The 19,114-nt window shown below is 46.8% G+C and overlaps 1 protein-coding gene across 6 annotated transcripts in view; it reads right to left on the reverse strand.

Moving 5' to 3' along the window:
* Positions 1-19,114, reverse strand: part of DLGAP4 (DLG associated protein 4) — a 180,914-nt gene that overhangs the window by 19,351 nt on the left and 142,449 nt on the right. The window contains exon 1 of one of the 6 annotated variants that reach the window (XM_036320943.1): positions 8,118-10,918. The exons of the other annotated variants lie outside the window; for them this stretch is intronic. Within the exon in view, the coding sequence (XP_036176836.1) occupies positions 8,118-8,139 (22 nt within the window). The 5' untranslated portion in view covers positions 8,140-10,918. Of the gene's footprint in view, positions 1-8,117; positions 10,919-19,114 lie in introns of those variants that run through there. 6 annotated transcript variants of the gene reach the window in all.

Raw genomic sequence — 19,114 nt, forward strand, 5'->3', positions numbered from 1 at the left:
CCAAGATTCAGGGAACCAGGACCTGCCATGGGTGGGAGTTGATGTAATCTTTGAATCCCATTCCCAGCATGTCCTAGGGCTGGCTCACAGCAGGGGCACAAAACACCAAAGGCCCACAGATGGCTTCTTAATGCTGAACTTTTTGCTCAAAATGGAAGGTGCTTTTCTTCTTTTTAAATGTGTTTATTTTTTTGAGAGAGAGGAAGGGAGAGGGATAGAAATTGAAGCATCTATGAGAAACATCAATCAGCTGCCTCCTGCATGCCCCCTACTGGGGATTGAACCTGTAGCCTGAGCATGTGCCCTAATCAGGAATAGAACCAGTAACCTTTTGGTTTAGGGGTCGACACTAACCACTGAGCAAGACTGGCCGGGCTGGAAGGTGCTTTTCAAACAGCAGGAGCTACTTGCTGTGAGGGGCTGAGTTAGATCCAGTGGTTTTTCTCAGCATCTTAACCTCAACTGCCTTTTCCCCATGAGGACTGGAACAAGCCTCTCCACGGGTCCAGGCCAGGCTGGGAGCAGGAGCCAGATGAGTGAGGTTAAGCCTAACTTCAAGGAGCTACCAATTATGCAAAGGGCGAAGGCCCAATGGAATCTCACAAAACGAGGCCCAGGTGCCACAGGGGCTATGGACAAGACACAAAATCTCTCCATCTGTCACTGTGGATTATCACTAAACTAATCTAACAGAATGGCTAAAATAAAAAACAGTGACAACACCAAATCCTTGCAACGATGCAGAGAAACTGAATCACACATACTGCTAGTGGAAATGTAAAATGACATAATCACCCTGGAAAATGGTTTGGTAGTTTCTTTTAAAACTAAGCATGCAATTACCATACAACCCAGCAATTTACTCTTGGGCATTTATTCCATAGAAATGGTAAAGTTCTCACAATGGTAAAGTTTTCACAAAAACCTAAACGTTCATGGCAGCTTAATTTGTAATCACCCAAAACTGGAAACAACCTAGATGTCCTTCAGTGGGTGAATAACAGTAAGAAACTGGTACATCCAGACTATGGACTACTACTCAGCAATAAAAATAAATGAACTATTGATATAAGCAACAAGTGAATAATGCCGAGTGAAAAAAGCAATCTCAGAAAGTTACATACTGTATACTTTTATTTAAAAGATTCTTGAAATCACCTGGCTCAGTGGTTGAGTGTCAACCTATGAACCAGGAGGTCACAGTTCGACTCCCAGTCAGGGCACATGCCTGTGTTGCAGGCTCGATCCCCAGTGTGGGGCGTGCAGAAGGCAGCAGATCAATGATTATCTTCTCATCATTGATGTTTCTATCTCTCTTTCCCTCTCCCTTCCTCTCTGAAATCAATAAAAGCATATTTAAAAATTATTGAAATCACCTAATTATAGAGACGGGGAACAAATTGGTGGTTATGGGGCAGCTTGGGGGAGAGGGTGATGGACAAGAGGTGGGGATGTAAGTATGGTTATAAGAAGGTGACAAGAGGAATCCTTGTGTGTGTTAATTGATGGAACTGTTGTATCTTGACTGTGGATACATGAACTTGCACAGGTGATGAAATGACAAAAGACTAAATACATGCACAGTGATTACACAGGCTGTATCACAGGGGTTAAGGCTCAGACAGGCCCAGGGCTGGCATGGCTCCTACTGGTTTCTGTTATAGGGGTGGGAGCCAAAATTTTACCACTCCCCAGCCACTGGTAGGGAGGATGGGTAGTTCTCTGATTAGCTGAGGGGCAGTTTCCCCCAAGAGCTGGCCATTGAGAGCGGAGTGCTGAAGCCAGGACTCACTGGGGATTTCAGGAATTGATTTGTCTGTGTTTAGGGATCTGTGTGGAAGAGGGAACCTCCCCACCCCAGGATACAATGGGGTTGCCCACAGTCTGGGGTCTGGACTGAATGAGGACTAACTTTCTAATCTCGCTCTCAGGGTTGTCTAGGCCCAGAGTCCTTCTGACGTATTCTCAGAGGCCGTGAGCCCTGGCTGAGGCAGCCACTCAGACAGAAAGCAAACTATCGGGAGGCCAGGCCAGATGGCCAGATGCGATAAGAGGAAAAGTGAACTTATCTTGGATTCTCTGTCTCCTGGGGCACAGGTCCCAGCCAGATAGGCAGTGTAACTAACAGAGAGGATTTCGGGGCCTCATGGGCTCTCTGGGTGGCAGGCATCCTTTGGCTAATGAGCACTGTCCTCCCTAGGGCATGGGGATGGGACCTGACTGCATAGGACACCTCTCATTTCACATGTGTGAAACGTTACACAGGCCATCGCCTCCCCAGCCCCTTCCAACATCACACTCCAGCCATCCTGTGTTTCTCATACCCATTACACTTCCTCCCAGCTTTATACATGTTCTTTCTGCCTGGAAAGCTGCTCTCACCTCCTCACGTTTCAACTGTCACATCCTCAGAGAGGCCTCCTTTGATTGCCCTCTACTCTCATATCACTCAGGATCTCCATCAGAGGACCTATCACATTTGTCTTAGCTCATTTAGGGATTTGCTTGATGATTATAGGACTAGAACAGTGGGGGAACTCTTGTCTGTCTTGGCACAGCAGGTCGTAATCTCAGGCCAAGAGTAATACTTCAAGTACAGAATGCTCTCAATAAATATTTGTTGGATAATAAAATTAATCTCATCATTGATACAAACCCTGCACCCAGTTCCCAAAAGTCACAGTTATTTAGTGAAAGCTCCCAGCACTTTAGTATCCAAGGTTCTAACTGCCTCCCAAATTTGGACAATTTCAGTTTGGTCCTATTGACCTATCTGTGCAGTTTCATTTCCTGTCCTCCCACTCCCCAGCATGCTTCTTGCAGCATCAGAGAGCCAAATGCACTTTCCCAAACACAGCTCACTCTTCATGCACCCAAGCCTTTGCACATGCACTTGTTTCTGCCAGAATTCCTTTTCATGTCCTCCCTGATTCTCATACTTCAGCCAGTTCTTCACCCTCAGTTCTTTCTGGCTCAGGCAGAGTCTGCCCCTTTCCTCTCTTTGTGGGTCAGCTGGAGCACTCAGGGCTGTGGCCATGATTCTGAGTGTGTCCTGTGTGTGTCAGTGGACCAGTGTCCAGCCCAGAAATGTACAACCAACATTTGCCAATTAAACTTTAGAAGAAGCAAGTGCCCCAGAGACCCAAGATGTTGGACTTGGCCAGACTGTGACTATTGCCCTTCCTGCCCTAGGGAGACTTTGTATGTGCCACAATTAACCCCTTGGCACATAGGTCCAACTCTTTGTCCATTCACTCTGGAAGACTTTCAGATTTGCCTTGGAAGCCTAGAGGTGAACATCCCTCCAGTGTGACCATCTCCTCCAGCTGGTCCTTGTGTTTTATATTTTCAGAGATCCTGAATGAAGCATTGCTGAGCCTCAGCAGCATGTGTACACTGAACCACCACCCCCAGGAGCCACATGCTTCCCTGCCCCCATCGTGGCCATGCCAATCCCTCATGCCAAGGTTCAGACAGAAGCCAGTGTGTGACGCCTCCTCCATGCAGCCTGTCCTGGCCACAGACATCCAGCCCAGACTCCCTGCCCCACACTGTGTAAGTCCTTGCTTCTTCTAATGAGTCCTTTTGTCTCATTTCTGCCTCTGCCCCAAGATTTTATCCAGCAAACCTTATTTATTCTGCCAGAATAAATTCTGTTTCTGCATTTTGTTTTTTAATGCCAAGGTGTATAAGATGGCTAAACAGAGCTTCAGACGTTCAGAAGAGGGGCTATGACTGGAGGACACAGCAAACCCAGGGAGCTGGCCCCCTGCACGTGCCTTGGAGGCCAAGATGCACTTGCTAGTAGTCCTGAGGCCTAGCATAGCCCTTGTGCTTGCTGGTTCCCAGGGGCCCAAACTGGGCAGGGGACTGAAGAAGAGGTCTAGAATAGGGATGGATGCCGGGGACCACAGACTGTGGAAGCCATGACAGCAGGCTTTGCAGAAGAGGCAATGGGGCCCACTCAAGGCCCCACATGAAGGGACAGAGCTGGACAGAGCCAGAATTCCTTAAACTCTTTTTGCTGCCTCTGCCAACCTTAGGAATAGGCTTTGCAGAGGGAGGCTGAGGACCTATAAGATCCCATGCCCTCTCTCACTGCATAACCTGTCAAACCACACAGCTAAATCCAGCAACTCATTTGTATATGGTACAAATAGTACTGAAGACTCCCACCCATCCAGCCTCAAATTCCTCCCTCTTTCCCTTTGCTTCTTCCCCCAAAGCAGGGGAAGCTGGGAGAGAATTCAATTAGCTAGGTCCAGATCAGGGGCAGACTGCCTTCTCAGAGCCACTTTCCTACTGGCAGCCCATGTGACCCCCACTTTCCCACTGTGTCAGTCTGGAAGTCACATCCCTCACTGTGCCTTAAGAGTTAGCTTAGCTTCAAGTTATAACCAAGTGTTCTTTTCCTAGTCTCTTTAGTGCTGTGTTTTTCACATTTTTGTACTTTTTGTTGGTGATTTCTGTTTAAAATGCCCCCCTTCCCCAAGTGTAGCGCTGAAGTGCTGTCTAGTATTCCTTAAACAGAAACACACACAAAACAAGGTTACATGCTGATTGGTGGGTGAAAATCAATCAAGGCTTTCAGGTCCCTACATTTCCCCTAGGAGCAATGGTTCAATATTTGCTATCTCAGTGTTTCTGAGACTTTATGAACATAACTACCATGAATAATGAGAATTGACTATACTTTGGCCAAGTGAATCCTCCAAATGGGTATATGTGAGAGGTAGGTCTGTCATTACCCCACTTTAAGGTGAGGTTCAGAGAAGTGGAGCAACTCATCCTGGCTCATCTCCCAGCCTAGGCAGTGCTGGGGCTGGGGCTTGAACCCAGGTTGCCTGAAGGCTGACCACTACCTTGTACCCCATCCACTGCATTAACTCAAGTGAGGGTCACATGGAGGCAGCAGCCTTGGGTACGTTAATTGTTTCACTCAGCAAATGGGGTGAGATATCCAATATACTGTGTGTAGGAGCCAAGGAGATGACAGATATGATGATGATGATGATGCTTTGTGTAATCATGGGGTGGGTCCCTGTAACTCCTGTTACCATGGTTTCTGGATGAAGGAAAGAATGATCACTCCTTGGGACATCCTTTTGGGAAGACATTAAGGTTGTCTGGGTCTGGAAGGAGACACATTGAGTGACAAGGCAGTGCTTTCAGGCGAGGGGATCCTCTCTGAGCAAAGAAGCAGGGCAGCATAGCCCCAGATACAGGAAGACAGATTTGAGCAGGGCACAGCTTGGCAAAGTGGAGTTTAGATAATTTTAGCTGGTGAAGGGAAGATAGGGACAGAGGCAAGGAGGCCTGAGAGGGCTACCTCCTCTTAGATGAGGTCCGTGGCTTCCTGGAGCCACCTGGGCAGTGAAAACGGAGGCATCTTCCTTCTGCACCCAGAATCCCTCATAAAGTCCCCCTAAACTAGCCTGCAGTCAAGAGGATTTTACAGCATGCAGACCTGACAGCAGCTGGGAGGGTGTATCACTTCCTATTTCAATAGCCCAGTGCATTAGGCAGCGCTGGGTGAAGTGCTAAGGCCATGGCAAGCTGAGCATGTACAGCATGAATCTGAATCCTCTCCTCCCCCACATTGGCCTAACTCTCCAAGAGGGACACCATGCACTCAGTTACATACTCCAGAAGCCTGGGAATTTGCACTCCCTCTTCCTCCTCCTCCCAGACAAAAGCACATCTAACAGGGACCTGCTTCTTTCATCCCCAGCAGACTGGTCTAGGCTTCCACCTTCTACCCCTGGCCTCCTTGCTTTGCTTGTGGCCCAACCCACCCATAACCACTCTCCAAACAGCAGTCGGAGGAATTTTTAAAATATAAATTGAGCCGAAACCGGTTTGGCTCAGTGGATAGAGCGTCGGCCTGTGGACTGAAAGGTCCCAGGTTCAATTCCGGTCAAGGGCATGTACCTGGGTTGCGGGCACATCCCCAGTAGGAGATGTGCAGGAGGCAGCTGATCAATGTTTCTCTCTCATCGATGTTTCTAGCTCTCTATCTCTCTCCCTTCCTCTCTGTAAAAAATCAATAAAATATATTTTAAAATATAAATTGAATTGCTTCCTCCCCTTTCTAAAGCTTTTCAGAGGCTCTCTACTTCATGAAGAAGAGACTCCACATTGCCTACGTCGGCCTACAATAGGAACTGACCCGTGCCCTCCTTCTCCAGCCTCAGTTCCTGCACTTTGCCCTCGCTCATTCCATTCCAGCCTCACCAGCCTCTTGCTATTCCTCACTCTAGACACGCACCTACCTCAGGATGTTTGTACTTGTTATTCTCTGTTTGAAGTAATTACCCCCCCGCCCCACTGCATGCTTATTTTCTCTCTGCCACCTTTCAGAAATGGTTGTTTTTCAAACAATTTATGATGCTCAGTGCTTAGGGTTTGTTGAGCTCTCATTCTCATGATCTCATGCCCAATATTCTTTTTTAAATATATTTTATTGATTTTTTACAGGGAGGAAGAGAGAGGGATAGAGAGTTAGAAACATCGATGAGAGAGAAACATCGATCAGCTGCCTCCTGCACACTCCCCACTGGGGATGTGCCTGCAACCAAGGTACATGCCCTTGACCGGAATCGAACCTGGGACCCGTGAGTCCGTAGGCCGACGCTCTATCTGCTGAGCCAAACCGGTCAGGGCCTCATGCCCAATTTTAAGCAGAGTTGCTCAATTCTTCCTCCTACCAGACTGTGTGTGTCTCTGTATGTTGCTTATTCTCATCCTGATTTCAGGTCTCAGCTCAGATGTCACGTACTCAAATGAGGGGCTCGCTGACCACCATATCTAAAACTGTTATGCTTTCTCTGAGAATCCTGTTTGTTTTATTCAAGTACTGATCAACTGATTGGTTCACTTGTCTTTTGCCTCTCTTGCCTACCAGATAAGGATCCTGAGTATCTTTTTTTTTTTTTTAAATATATATATATATATATATATATATATATATATATATATATATTTTTTTTTTTTTAAATATATTTTATTGATTTTACATAGAGAAAGGGAGAGGGATAGAGAGTTAGAAACACTGATCAGCTGCCTCCTGCACACTCCCTACTGCGGATGTGCCTGCAACCAAGGTACATGCCCTTGACCAGAATCGAACCTGGGACCCTTCAGTCCGCAGGCCGACGCTCTATCCACTGAGCCAAACCAGTTAGGGCAAGGATCCTGAGTATCTTAATACAGGTCCCCACCCTTGGAGACCTTAACTATCACATAAAATTAGGACGCCTTCTTAGCACCAGGCCCAATATATTGCTGGGCTCAGTATTTATTGAATGAATGAACAAATTCCTATATGATAGCTGGGTAAAATGAGACTCAGGGAAACTGAATGATTTACTTCTGACTCTTAAGTTGGCTCAGACTTTGAACTCCCTTGAGGTCAGCCTCCAACATACTCATAGACAGACACACACACACAATCTGGTGGGAGGTAGAGCCTTGAGCAATTCTGCTTAAAGTTGGGCAGTGAGACTGTGAGAATGAGAACTCAACAAATGTAGAGAAGCTCAAGACTTGGTTGGAAAGTTTCTAAGGAGGAAATTCCAACCAAGAGAAGTTGGCTGAAGGTGACTGCCCCTAATTATTCCTTGGCCTTTCCAAACAAGTCTGTATATGTGTGGATGGGCCCTTGGGTATTTACTGGAATATTTTTTTAAAATATATTTTATTGATTTTTTACAGAGAGGAAGGGAGAGAGATAGAGAGTTAGAAACATCGATGAGAGAGAAACATCAATCAGCTGCCTCCTGCACATCTCCTACTGGGGATGTGATCACAACCAAGGTACATGCCTTTGACCGGAATTGAACCTGGGACCCTTCAGTCCGCAGGCTGACGCTCTATCCACTGAGCCAAACCGGTTTCGGCTTTACTGGAATATTTATGTGTAATCTTTAGATGTCCTTGTTTAAAGGACACTGCAGACGCATGTGTCCTCCCAAGATTACTTACCCTACTGATTGTATATCTAAAAGATAAATTTTATCCCAAACTGCTGTTACAATAAAAGCCTGAAGAGGCAGGCGAATGGGGCTTTCTGGTCCCTCTAGCCAGGCAGTCCCTTAGCCTTCTCTTTCACAGCACACCTGTGTCAGAGTAATCATTCATCTGTCACTCAGGGTCTGCTGGTCAGCTCTGGCGAACAAATCCTAACCGCTGAGCATCAGAAGTTGTTTGAAAAATAACCATTTCTGAAAGGTGACAGAAAGAGAAAGTAAGCAGTGCTTCCAGCAACATTTTCCAGGCAAGGCATATCATATGTACAGATTTAAAAGCATCATTACTGAGTGAGTCCTGGGCCAGGTGCTACTTTACTCCAGATACAGGCCTAGTAGGGGAGATATTTATCACTGATGTTTTATAGATGAGTGGCAGTGTTACAAAAGCTCTGCTTTGTGAGGCCACACTGCAAGGTTCTAAACTCAACACTGGCCATGGTGGGCTGTGTGTCTGACTACCTGACACAGAGTCTGATCCTTTTTGAGCCTTAGTTTCCCCAGCTGTAAGCTAAGTGGACTGGCTTTGGATGGAGGTCACAGTTTAAATGTCTACAGGAGACCAGGCATCTAACCCCTTCTGGCCCAAAGCTGCCATGTAGAGATGTGGGTCCAGCATTGTTAGAGCTACCAAATGTGTGCAAAAAGCCAGAATTTTGGACTTACAAAAATAAACAAACCTCTGAATTTTAAAATGGAGTTAGTTAATTCAAAGTTTTAAAAAATATTGTGCAGGTCCATGCTTGTCACCTACCATGGCCTGTGGCACACAATTTGTGACTGCTAGAGCAGCTGCCCTCAGACCTTCTTGCTCCTTCTGAGGCTCTAGCCCCTCTCCCCCTGCTCCCAGAAAGCCTGTCTATAAGAGCCTCTTCCTTGAAAAGGCAGGAGACCCTTGGGAACCTTGAAATTGAGGCAGTCAGGAGGTGCTTCTGGTGGTGTTCAAGTCCAGTTGGGTGAAAGAAGAGAAAGCCCCTTCTGGGTGGCAGGCCAGGTCTGGTTCAGGCTCTTGGCACCAGGACATAGGTGGCAGGAGAGCCCCATCTGGAGCACAGATGACCATTCCCCATAGGCCTGGTGCAGCTGCCTAAAAGGGACATGCTTGGTTGCCAGGGCCACATTCTCTGACCCTCTAGAGACAGCTGCTCTTCAGAAGCATTGTTCACACCCCAGTTGGGATCAAGGGTGTGAGGGTTTTTGTCCTGACATGTTCAAGCCAGAGGGGCTATAGGAAGGGATTAAACAATGCTCCCCACATGAACCCTACAGTTCAGGTCAGGTGGTTCTCAGAGGATGGGGAGCTGCTCATCAAAAGACTTCACAATCTTCAGAGCATTATTCCTGACTGAGGACTAGCCATGAACTGACCTTGAAATAAGTGCTTTAATTAATGAACTGACCTTGCATTAAGTGCTTTAATTATATTAGCTCACCAACTCGTCACCAGGCTTATCACTTCCATTTTAAAGAGGAGAAAAGTGGGGCTCAAAGAAGTGACTAGCCTAAGGTCACAAAAAAGGATCTGAGCTCAGTCTTTCTGATTTAGAGCCAGCTGCTGTTAGCTACTGCTTCACCACACTGCCCTGTTAGGTGATACCTAGCAGGATGTGGTTGAGCTCTTGGCTAGGCCAGTTCTCCTGTCAGGGCTACTATGGACCCCTATCCCTGGGTTTGATGATTTTCTCTGAATGAGTTAGATGATGGAAGCCTCTGTCTCTGCTGGCCATGGGGGCAGAGGCCTGGTACCCCCTAGACCAGAACCTGAGCACATGGAAGAGAAAGGTTTTCGGTCCTGCCTGTGACCTTGGCTGCCCACTGTCCCTTCCTCAGGCCTTTCTTCAGATGTGTGGTCCCAGACATCCTCTCATCAGAAATACCAAAACCCCTGACATGTGTTTCCCAGTCACCTAGGACATCCCCAGCTTGGAGAAGTCTCACTACAACCTCTAAGTAAAGTTCAGAGAGGTGAGGCACTTGTCCCATGTCACATAGTTGGCCTTGGATGGAGGTCACAGTTTAAATCTACAGGAGACCAGGCACTTGAGATCAAAATAAGTATGTGGAGCTTCCAAATTCCAGGGCTAGAGGAGTGGTCCTAGGAGACTGTAATTCCAGTGATTTTAAACCAGGTTCTGGAAGCCCCCAAAGGGCCGGGGGTTTCTGGGAGCAGCACCATTTTCCGTTTTAAATCCATACAGAATGCCTACATGGTATTTTGAGGACTACTAGATTAATTTGACCTCCTCATAGTACAAACAAGAAAACTGAGGATCTGAAAGGCAAATCCCTGAGGATCAGGTGGCAGAGCCAGGAACCTTACCTGAGGTTCTGAATGTGGGTATGTTCCCTGTCTGCAATCTGTGCCCCCCCAACGGGGAAGGAAGTTGCCTTTAGGTTCCCAGCCTGACTTCAGAGGTCAGGAAGGCCCATGAGAGCTCTGCCCTCTCTAACTCCTGATCAGAAGTCCCCAAATAGCATTCTGTTTCTCAAAAATCACTACTACTGCAACCTGCCAGGCAACATTTACCCCTTGCCCATTTTGTGTTGGAATCTGCCACAACCATCGTCTTATTTATCCTTAGAGACCCACCTGCGGAGTTGGCTCTGTCAACAGCTCTGCTCAAGGGCCCCTGCCCTACTCCCCAGGACACCTTATTACCACCACCCCTGGGGGTCCAAGCTTAAGAGATGCCAGCTTCCAAGCTGTGGTTATTGGATCATGATTTTTCTCATACATTACAGCTGTAACTACTAGTAGTGGGTGCTGATGAATTGGAGAAGATGGCCAGAGTTACTGGCTGCTAAGGCTCCAGTCTAATGCAAAAACTTGACGTATACAGCCCCTGTCTGATCTGGTGAGGTAGTGGGAAGGGGGGTGAGGGGTGAGAATGCAAGATTTGGCTTTAAAAATACTATTTGAGCCCTATCCGGTTTGGCTCAGTGGATAAAGCGTAGTTCTGTGGACTGAAAGGTCCCAGGTTCAATTCCGGCCAAGGGCATGTACCTTGGTTGCGGGCACATCCCCAGTAGAAGGTGTGCAGGAGGCAGCTGATCAATGTTCCTCTCTCATTGATGTTTCTAACTCTCTATCCCTCTCCCTTCCGCTCTGTGAAAAATCAATAAAATATATTTAAAAAAATACTATTTGGCTTTTAAAATGCTGGTTCTAACATGTGGACCTTGTTGCTGCCTTTCAAAAGCCCTATGGTTCCAGGAGCCTAGCTTGGGAAGTACTACTTAGAAGAGCCTCATAAAACTACCCTCACTTCTGGAGGGCTGGTCTCAAACCCTGGTGATGGATCACAAAAGCCTGGCTTTTTACAAGCTGTCACAGGCCCCTGTGTCCAGTGTGCAAAGCCAGACACTGCCAGATCCCACACACCCTGATTGCTGGCTCCTTTCATCATTCTGAATGACCAAGCGTATCCCAGAATAGAAAGACGGTGTTAACAGGCCCATTCACTGTGTCTAGAGTGACAGGTGGCATATCGGGTGACAGAATCAGAAGCCAAGAACCCTGGGCAGAGATGGGATGAAATGAACAGTACAGAATTGAATGGGGAAAACCATGAGTTCAGTTCAGGTCAACACAGGCAATGTTGAGTGCCTTGATGCCAGGGCTGGGGACAGATACACAGGAAGGAACAAGACCTCATCCTCAGAGCTTATATTAAGATCCTGGGTGTGGAACCCCAAGTAAGAATTACAAAAGAAGGCAGCATGTGTGGAAAAATGCCTTCACAGCTCTTGCCTACCACAGACACATGGTCTGAGACTGCGCTACAGAAAAAAGTGCAGGATCAGGGAGGGGGCAGCCTCCACTAAACTCTGGATAATGTGGGTACTGTTGGTGATTCTGGAAAAGGGACATTGCCAAAGTGGAGCCTGACAAGAAGAGGGCAATCCACATGGGGACAAGTTTCAAATCCATCCCATATGACAAGTGCTTATTTACAGAGGGGAAACCATACTTTGGGCACTGGGTAGGCACTAAGGACACAGGGTGAGTAATCCTTGTCCTCAAGAAACTCACAATAAAGGACAGAAGCCACAATGAAATGCCTCCTCTACCAACTGGGTGTAGCCACATGGAGCAGCATTGCATGAGAAAGCCTGGGACTGACTGAACAAGAGAACTGTGACTGATTAGTGATGTCTGTTACAGATTTGCTACAAATGGGGTGTGACACATGTGAACTGTGAGTCACAACTAGTCTTACACAAGGGTGGGCTTAGAGCAGCCGTGGGCAAACTACGGCCCGCGGGCCTGTTGAAATGAATAAAACTAAAAACAAAAAAGACTGTACCCTTTTATGTAATGATGTTTACTTTGAATTTATATTAGTTCACACAAACACTCCATCCATGCTTTTGTTCCGGCCCTCCGGTCCAGTTTAAGAACCCATTGTGGCCCTCGAGTCAAAAAGTTTGCCCACCCCTGGCTTAGAGAGACTGAAGTAGTGGTCTGGAAGAGAGAGGCACTTCGGAAAGGCATGGCTATTGTCCTCAAATACCCAGAAGACAATCAACATATACACATAGTTACAGGTTGTCACACTACAACCAGAGGGGGGACGGGAAGGTGGAGGTTGTTAAGGGGAAGCAGATTTTTCTTTATTATTAGGAGGCACTTTCTAAGAAGCAGAGCTGCCTAGGAGATGAGGCTAGAGCCAGGGGTGGGCAAACTTTTTGACTCGAGGGCCACAATGGGTTCTTAAACTGGACCGGAGGGCCGGAACAAAAGCATGGATGGAGTGTTTGTGTGAACTCATATAAATTCAAAGTAAACATCATTACATAAAAGGGTACGGTCTTTTTTTTTTTTTTTTAGTTTTATTCATTTCAAACGGGCAGGATCCGGCCCGTGGGCCGTAGTTTGCCCATGGCTGGTAGACACAAGCATGATGGAGATGCTAGAGATGGACTCAAACAAAACACCCATGGGTATGATCTTTAAGACTTCTTCCTGCCAGAAATGTTTGTTCTTTCTCTGCCCTCCTACTTCACACCCCGTTCTGGATGTAACATCAGACATCATTTTTGTGTATGTGACATTCATAATTCAAGTTTTGTTTTGTTTTTGCCTCCAAAGAACTGTTACCAATAGGCAGAAAAGACAGAGAAAATTGTTCACACAGCCTAGCTACACGGGAAATGATGTGAGGACTAACACCAGGGCCTCAGACAGCACAGTAAGCACTTAAAACACCTTTCTCTGGGAAGTCTGGCAGTCCAGAGCCCCCCCACCTGAGATGATAAACTAATCCTCAGAATATGTGCTCAGCTGATACTTGCATCCCCCCAATACCTGCTGCTGACATACAGGCATGGCCAGTAAGTTAGGAGTCCTTGAGCATAAGCACTAGTTCCTGCACTCACTCACTGTATGACTTAGGTTCCCTGGGCCTCAATTTCTCTCATCTATAAAACGTGAACAGTACTAGCTTGCCCTGTCCATTGCCCTAGAACTGCTGTGAATCACTTGAGTACACAGGGAGGAAAGGCCTTGGCAGGTGAGGAAATGTCATTACAATCACTTGAGAGGCCCACACATCTCCTTAGCAAGGGGCCTGCAGAGCAACTGCCCAGTCCCAGCCCTAAAGAGATTCCACAAACCAGAGGCTGTGGATTACTGGCTGGGGAAGAAGTAAGGGTTCATATCCCTTTACGGCAGTGGTCGGCAAACTCATTAGTCAACAGAGCCAAATATCAACAGTACAACGATTGAAATTTCTTTTGAAAGCCAAATTTTTTAAACTTAAACTATATAGGTAGGTACATTGTTATTAACTTAATTAGGGTACTCCTAAGCTGGCCTTTGCTAAAAACGTTCTCAATCTGAAGGGTCGACCTCAGCGAATGTACCCCCACTTCTTCTAATGACACTTCTTCAAAATAGACTCGCCCAGGCCGAAAACCGACTTCTGTGCATGGGCCATGAAGTTTCAATCGCTCTGTACATGCGCGCCCGCATGTGGTATTTTGTGGAAGAGCCACACTCAAGGGGCCAAAGAGCTGCATGTGGCTCGTGAGCTGCAGTTTGCCGACCACTGTTTCAGGGTGTTGACTACTGACATGCCTGTCTTACCAGGCATCCCTCTAATTTCTCTCCACTACCCTCTTCATGCCAACACACCAGGCGCTCAGCTTCCAGGCTTTTGCACTGGCTGCTTTCTGCCTTTACCACCTCCCTAATTCTTCCTCCTCCTTCAGGTCTAAGGTCCAGCATTACTCTCTCAAAAAAAGCCTTTCCTGCCCAGCCAGCATGGCTCAGTGGTTGAGCACTGACATATGAACCAGGAGGTCACAGTTCAATTCCAGTCAGTGCACATGCCCAGGTTGCAGGCTCGATCCCCAGTAGGGGACATGCAGGAGGCAGCTGATCAATGATTATCTCTCATCATTGATGTTTCTATCTCTCCCTCTCCCTTCCTCTCTGAAATCAATAAAAAATATATTAAAAAATTTTAAAAAGCCTTTTCTGACTCCCCCCCGCACCTTGGTTCCCCTCATTGGGTCAATACCCTAAGTTTAGATGTACCACAGGCTCTTGCCATCACACTGTTTTATAGGCCTCTCCCTTTTTATTTATTATTATTTTTTAATCCTCACCCAAGAATATTTTTTTCAATTGATTTTTAGAAAGAATGGAAGGGAGAGGGAGAGACAGAAAGAAACACCAATGTGAGAGAGACACAGTGATCGGTTACCTCCTTGCATGCCTCCAACCAGGGCCAGGAGCCTGCAACTGACATACATGCCCTTGACTGGAATCAAACCGGGGCCCTTCAGTCTGCAGGCCAATGCTCTATTCCTGAGCCAAACTAGTTAGGGCAGGCCTCTCCCTTTAGATCTGAGCCCATGAAGAAAGGATCCACCTGGTTTCCATACTGGCCCAGAAGAGGTACCCAGGCAAATGCCTGCTGACATGAGATAGGGCCCTATCTTTGACTTTGCCCCAAAAGAGGTACAGTCCTGCAGGGCCTTTCCCCTGGACTACCCTAAGGATGCAGCAAGTAGAGAAGTCTGTAAGAAGCAACTTGACAAGCAGAAGGCAGAGGTGCTGGGACAAGTCACGGGTACAGGCTTCTCCCTCACACCCCTACCTCTTTCTACTCGATTTTTTTCCCAACCACCTCTGAGAACACAACATCCTGACATTTGGGATGAACTCTGAAAGAATACCTATTCAAGGGAAGGTCACCAATCTCCCCACCCTATCCATAGAATCCTGCCCCCACAGTGGCACAATGTTAGGCACACTCTAAAAACTGGCTGAGGCCTGGCTGGGTGGCTCAATTGGTTGGAGTGTTGGGCCTTACACCATAGGGTTGCGGGTTTGATTCCCGGTCAAGGAACATACCTAGGTTGAGGGTTCGATCCCTGGTCAGGGTGCATACAGGAGACAACTGATCTATGTTTCCCTCTCACATCGATGTTTCTTTTTCCCTCCCTTCCTTCCCTCCCTAAAAAAAATCAATGAACATATTAGTAGCTAATAGTCATAGCTATTGATGTTGGTGTTTGCTCAGGAATTGGTGGCTACTACAGTAGACCAATCACACTGTCCAAGATCCTTATATCTGAGTCTTATATTTGACCCCCACAAGATGTTTTCACCATCTCCTCTTGTGCTGTTGAGGAAACAGCCTCAGAGAGACTGAGGGATTTGCTCAGCATCACAGAGCAAGTCATGTTCTATTTGCTGAGAGCAACCCCTACAGGTTTCAATACCCAGAGTTCAACTTTCACAGCATCTAGTCTCACAAGAAACAAAAATACAAGCTTACTAACAAGCAAGACCAACACACACATTCCTACAAAGCTTAGAAGCCACTGTGAAAGAGAAGTCTGGTCTCTCCTTTCTGCTGGAGGAATCTGGCTAGAGTGCACCTTCACTAAGACCTCAAGCCCAAGCCAGCATCCCAAAGATCACCTGATGAAAGTGGACTTTACCTTGACAACTTTTACCTCTCTGAGAGCTGTTCTGCCCTGATGTTTTTGCAAGCATACTAATCACCTCCCCAGGCTTTGGGCTATCCTGACAATCTCTTCCCCTCTCACAAAGAGACTTGTGACATCACCCCTCAAACAGTCCACCCCCTCCCAGGACAGCCACCCATCTGTAAAAGCTGGGGATTGGCCCTAGCCGGTTTGGCTCAGTGGATAGAGGTCAGCATGCGGACTAAAGGGTCCCAGGTTCGATTCCAGTCAAGGGCACATGCCTCAGTTGCGCTCTCAATCCCCAGTGGGCTGGGGGGAGGGGAGGTGCTGCTGAAGGCAGCTGATCAATGATCCTCTCTCATCATTGATGTTTCTATCCCTTTTCCTTCCTCTCTGAAATCAATGAAAATATATTTTAAAAATTGTCAAAAAAAAAAAAAAAAAAAAAGCTGGGGATTGTACTAGTACAAGGCTGGTGATGGTACAGGTTCCACGGGGTGTGCTACTTCTGGTTGATTGGTTGTGCCTGACTAGTTAATAAGGGTCCTGAAGCTGTGTTCAGGCTCAGGGTGAGAGTTGTGATTGGTGCTATCTGCTGTGGGCCTAATGTTGGAAGTAACTGCCAAGTGCAAGGTATCTGTTGTCCCTGGGCAAGATGATCACCAAAGAAATGTTTTAGGACTCTATACCTGTAATACAGAATCACTATCTTTGAGATCCCCCACCAAAACCTTTACCCCTCGTCCTCTCTTACAGGCCCACTGATATCAGAGCTTCTTGAGCAATATTTTAAATCCAGTAACATGGGAAAGCGACCATCTGTTTCATAGTATACTGTCCTTAGAAAGACTGACCAACAAGGAACCCTACACAGCTGCAATTTGTAGACTGAGAGAGAGGCTGGGTTTCAGCCAATTTTACCACAAGTGCTGAATGACCTTGGGCAAGTCACTTCCAAGTCTCTGCTGCTTCTGTGAAATGGGGACTAGGAGCCCCATTTTCCTTGCATTTAACTGCATTTGAACACTGTGCTAGGATTCTCAAGACTTTAAAGGGAAGTCCATTATCTGTCTTACTGATTTTGGGATGTACACATGACAGGAAATATTGTCCCATTTCTCAGAGGAGGAAGCTGAGGCTGAGAGAGATGGAGGGACTTGGCCCAAATCTCACAGCAAGTAAGCTGCTAAGTGAAGAATTATGCCTAAGTCCTATGATTTAGTCCACAGTCCTCCCCATTCCATTACTCCACTTCCACGGGGGACTGTGGCCAGGCTCCATGCAAAGACCTAGACTTTGAGCTTTGAGACCTAGACTATCTCTATGGAGAAAACCTTCCCAGGAGATGTCTTTTAACAACTCTGGGAATCTGTCACATAAAGCTTAGATTTTCAGTGTACATTAACTTGGAGAATTGATCGCCACTGAAAGAGTTAATTATTCAGAGATATCCACCTACTCACCCCCCCTTTTTAAAAAATATATTTTTATTGATTTCAGAGAGGGAGGGAGAGGGAGAGAGATAGAAACATCAGTGATGAGACTCATTGATCAGCTGTCTCCTACACACCCGTACTGGGAATCGAGCCTGAAATGTGCCCTAATCAGGAATTGAACCATGACCTCCTGGCTCATAGGCCAACCACTGAGCCACACCGGCCTGCTACTCCCCCTTTCTAATATACCTCCTTAAAATGGGCTAGTGAATGAGATACCTAGAGTACTCAAATTCATATAGACAGAAAGTAGAATAGTGCTTGCCCCATAGGCAGGGAAGAGAAGAACAGAGAGTTGTTTAATGACTATCGAGTTTCAGTTTTGCAAGATGAAAAGAGTTCTGGAAATGGATGGTAGCGAGTTGTAAAACACTGTCAGTGTAATTAATGCCACTGAACTGTACACTGAAAAGGAGTTAAAATGGTAAAAATTTGTTATGTGCATTTTACCACAATTTTTAAAAAATGGGCTGAGGAGTCCACTGAAGAGTTCCTACAAAATGAGCCCGTTACCATACTGCTTTGATTTTTTTCACCCCAAACCCAAGATTCACAAAATAAAATATTTAAAACTACATTAAGTATTAATTAAAAAAAATTTATTTGAGCCTGGCCAGCCTGGCTCAGTGGTTGAGCATTGATCTATGAACCAGGAGGTCACAGTTTGATTTCAGTCAGGGCACATGCCCAGATTGCGGGCTCATCCTCAGTAGGGGGCATGCAGGAGGCAGCTGATCAGTGCTTCTCTCTCATCATTGATATTTCTCTCTTCCTTCCTTTCTGAAAAAAATTAAAAAAAATTTTTTTAAATTGATTTGAGTTAAATATATTTGTGAGCAGGGGCTAATTTACAACCTGCCTACAATCTCTTTCCTAAGATTAAGGTAACAGAAAAAAAAAGAATTCAAACAGAAAATAAAAAAGACTGGAGGTCTACAAGGGCAGTGATAAATGTGTCAGTACCACAGAATACTGGAAAGAAGCTAGATGAGAGTTGTGTGGAGATAAAAATATTAAAACTTAAGAAAATAATTAATTGTAATATATCTACACTAATAAAAGAGAAAAATGGTAATTGGCGTACTACGCTACCCTTTTCATTGGCTAATCAGGGCTATATGCAAATTAACTGCCAACTAAGACTGGCAGTTAACTGCCAACAAGATGGCGGTTAATTTGCATATGTAGGCACAATGCCGGGAGGCGAAAGGGAAAGCAGGAAGAAGCCCCCTGCCACTGACAGTGATCGGAAACCCAGGGGGGAGCTGAGAGCTGGGGGGCAGGGCAAAGGCAGCCCCCCCAGCCATGATCGGAGAATCAGGTGCCTTTTCCGCCCTGGCCAGTGATAGCAGGAAGTAGGGGTGGAGCCAGCGATGGGAGCTGGGCACGGTCGAAGCTGGCAGTCCCAGGAGCTAGGGGTCCCTTGCCTGGGCCTAAAGCGGAGCCCACGATTGCGGGGCCGCTGCAGCTGCGGGTCCCCGCTGCCCGGGCCGGACGCCTCAGCCAGAGGCATCCTGCAGGGGCAGGGGCGGAGCCCGCGCGATCGCGGCGATCCCCGCTGCCACTGCAGGTCCTCGCTGCCCGGGCTGGACGCCTAGGCCAGAGGCTAGGCCAGAGGCGTTAGGCCTGGGCAGGGGCGGAGCCTGC

Source organism: Myotis myotis, unplaced genomic scaffold (genome assembly GCF_014108235.1).
Source record: "Myotis myotis isolate mMyoMyo1 unplaced genomic scaffold, mMyoMyo1.p scaffold_m19_p_9, whole genome shotgun sequence".
NCBI classification, from domain to species: Eukaryota; Metazoa; Chordata; class Mammalia; order Chiroptera; family Vespertilionidae; genus Myotis; species Myotis myotis.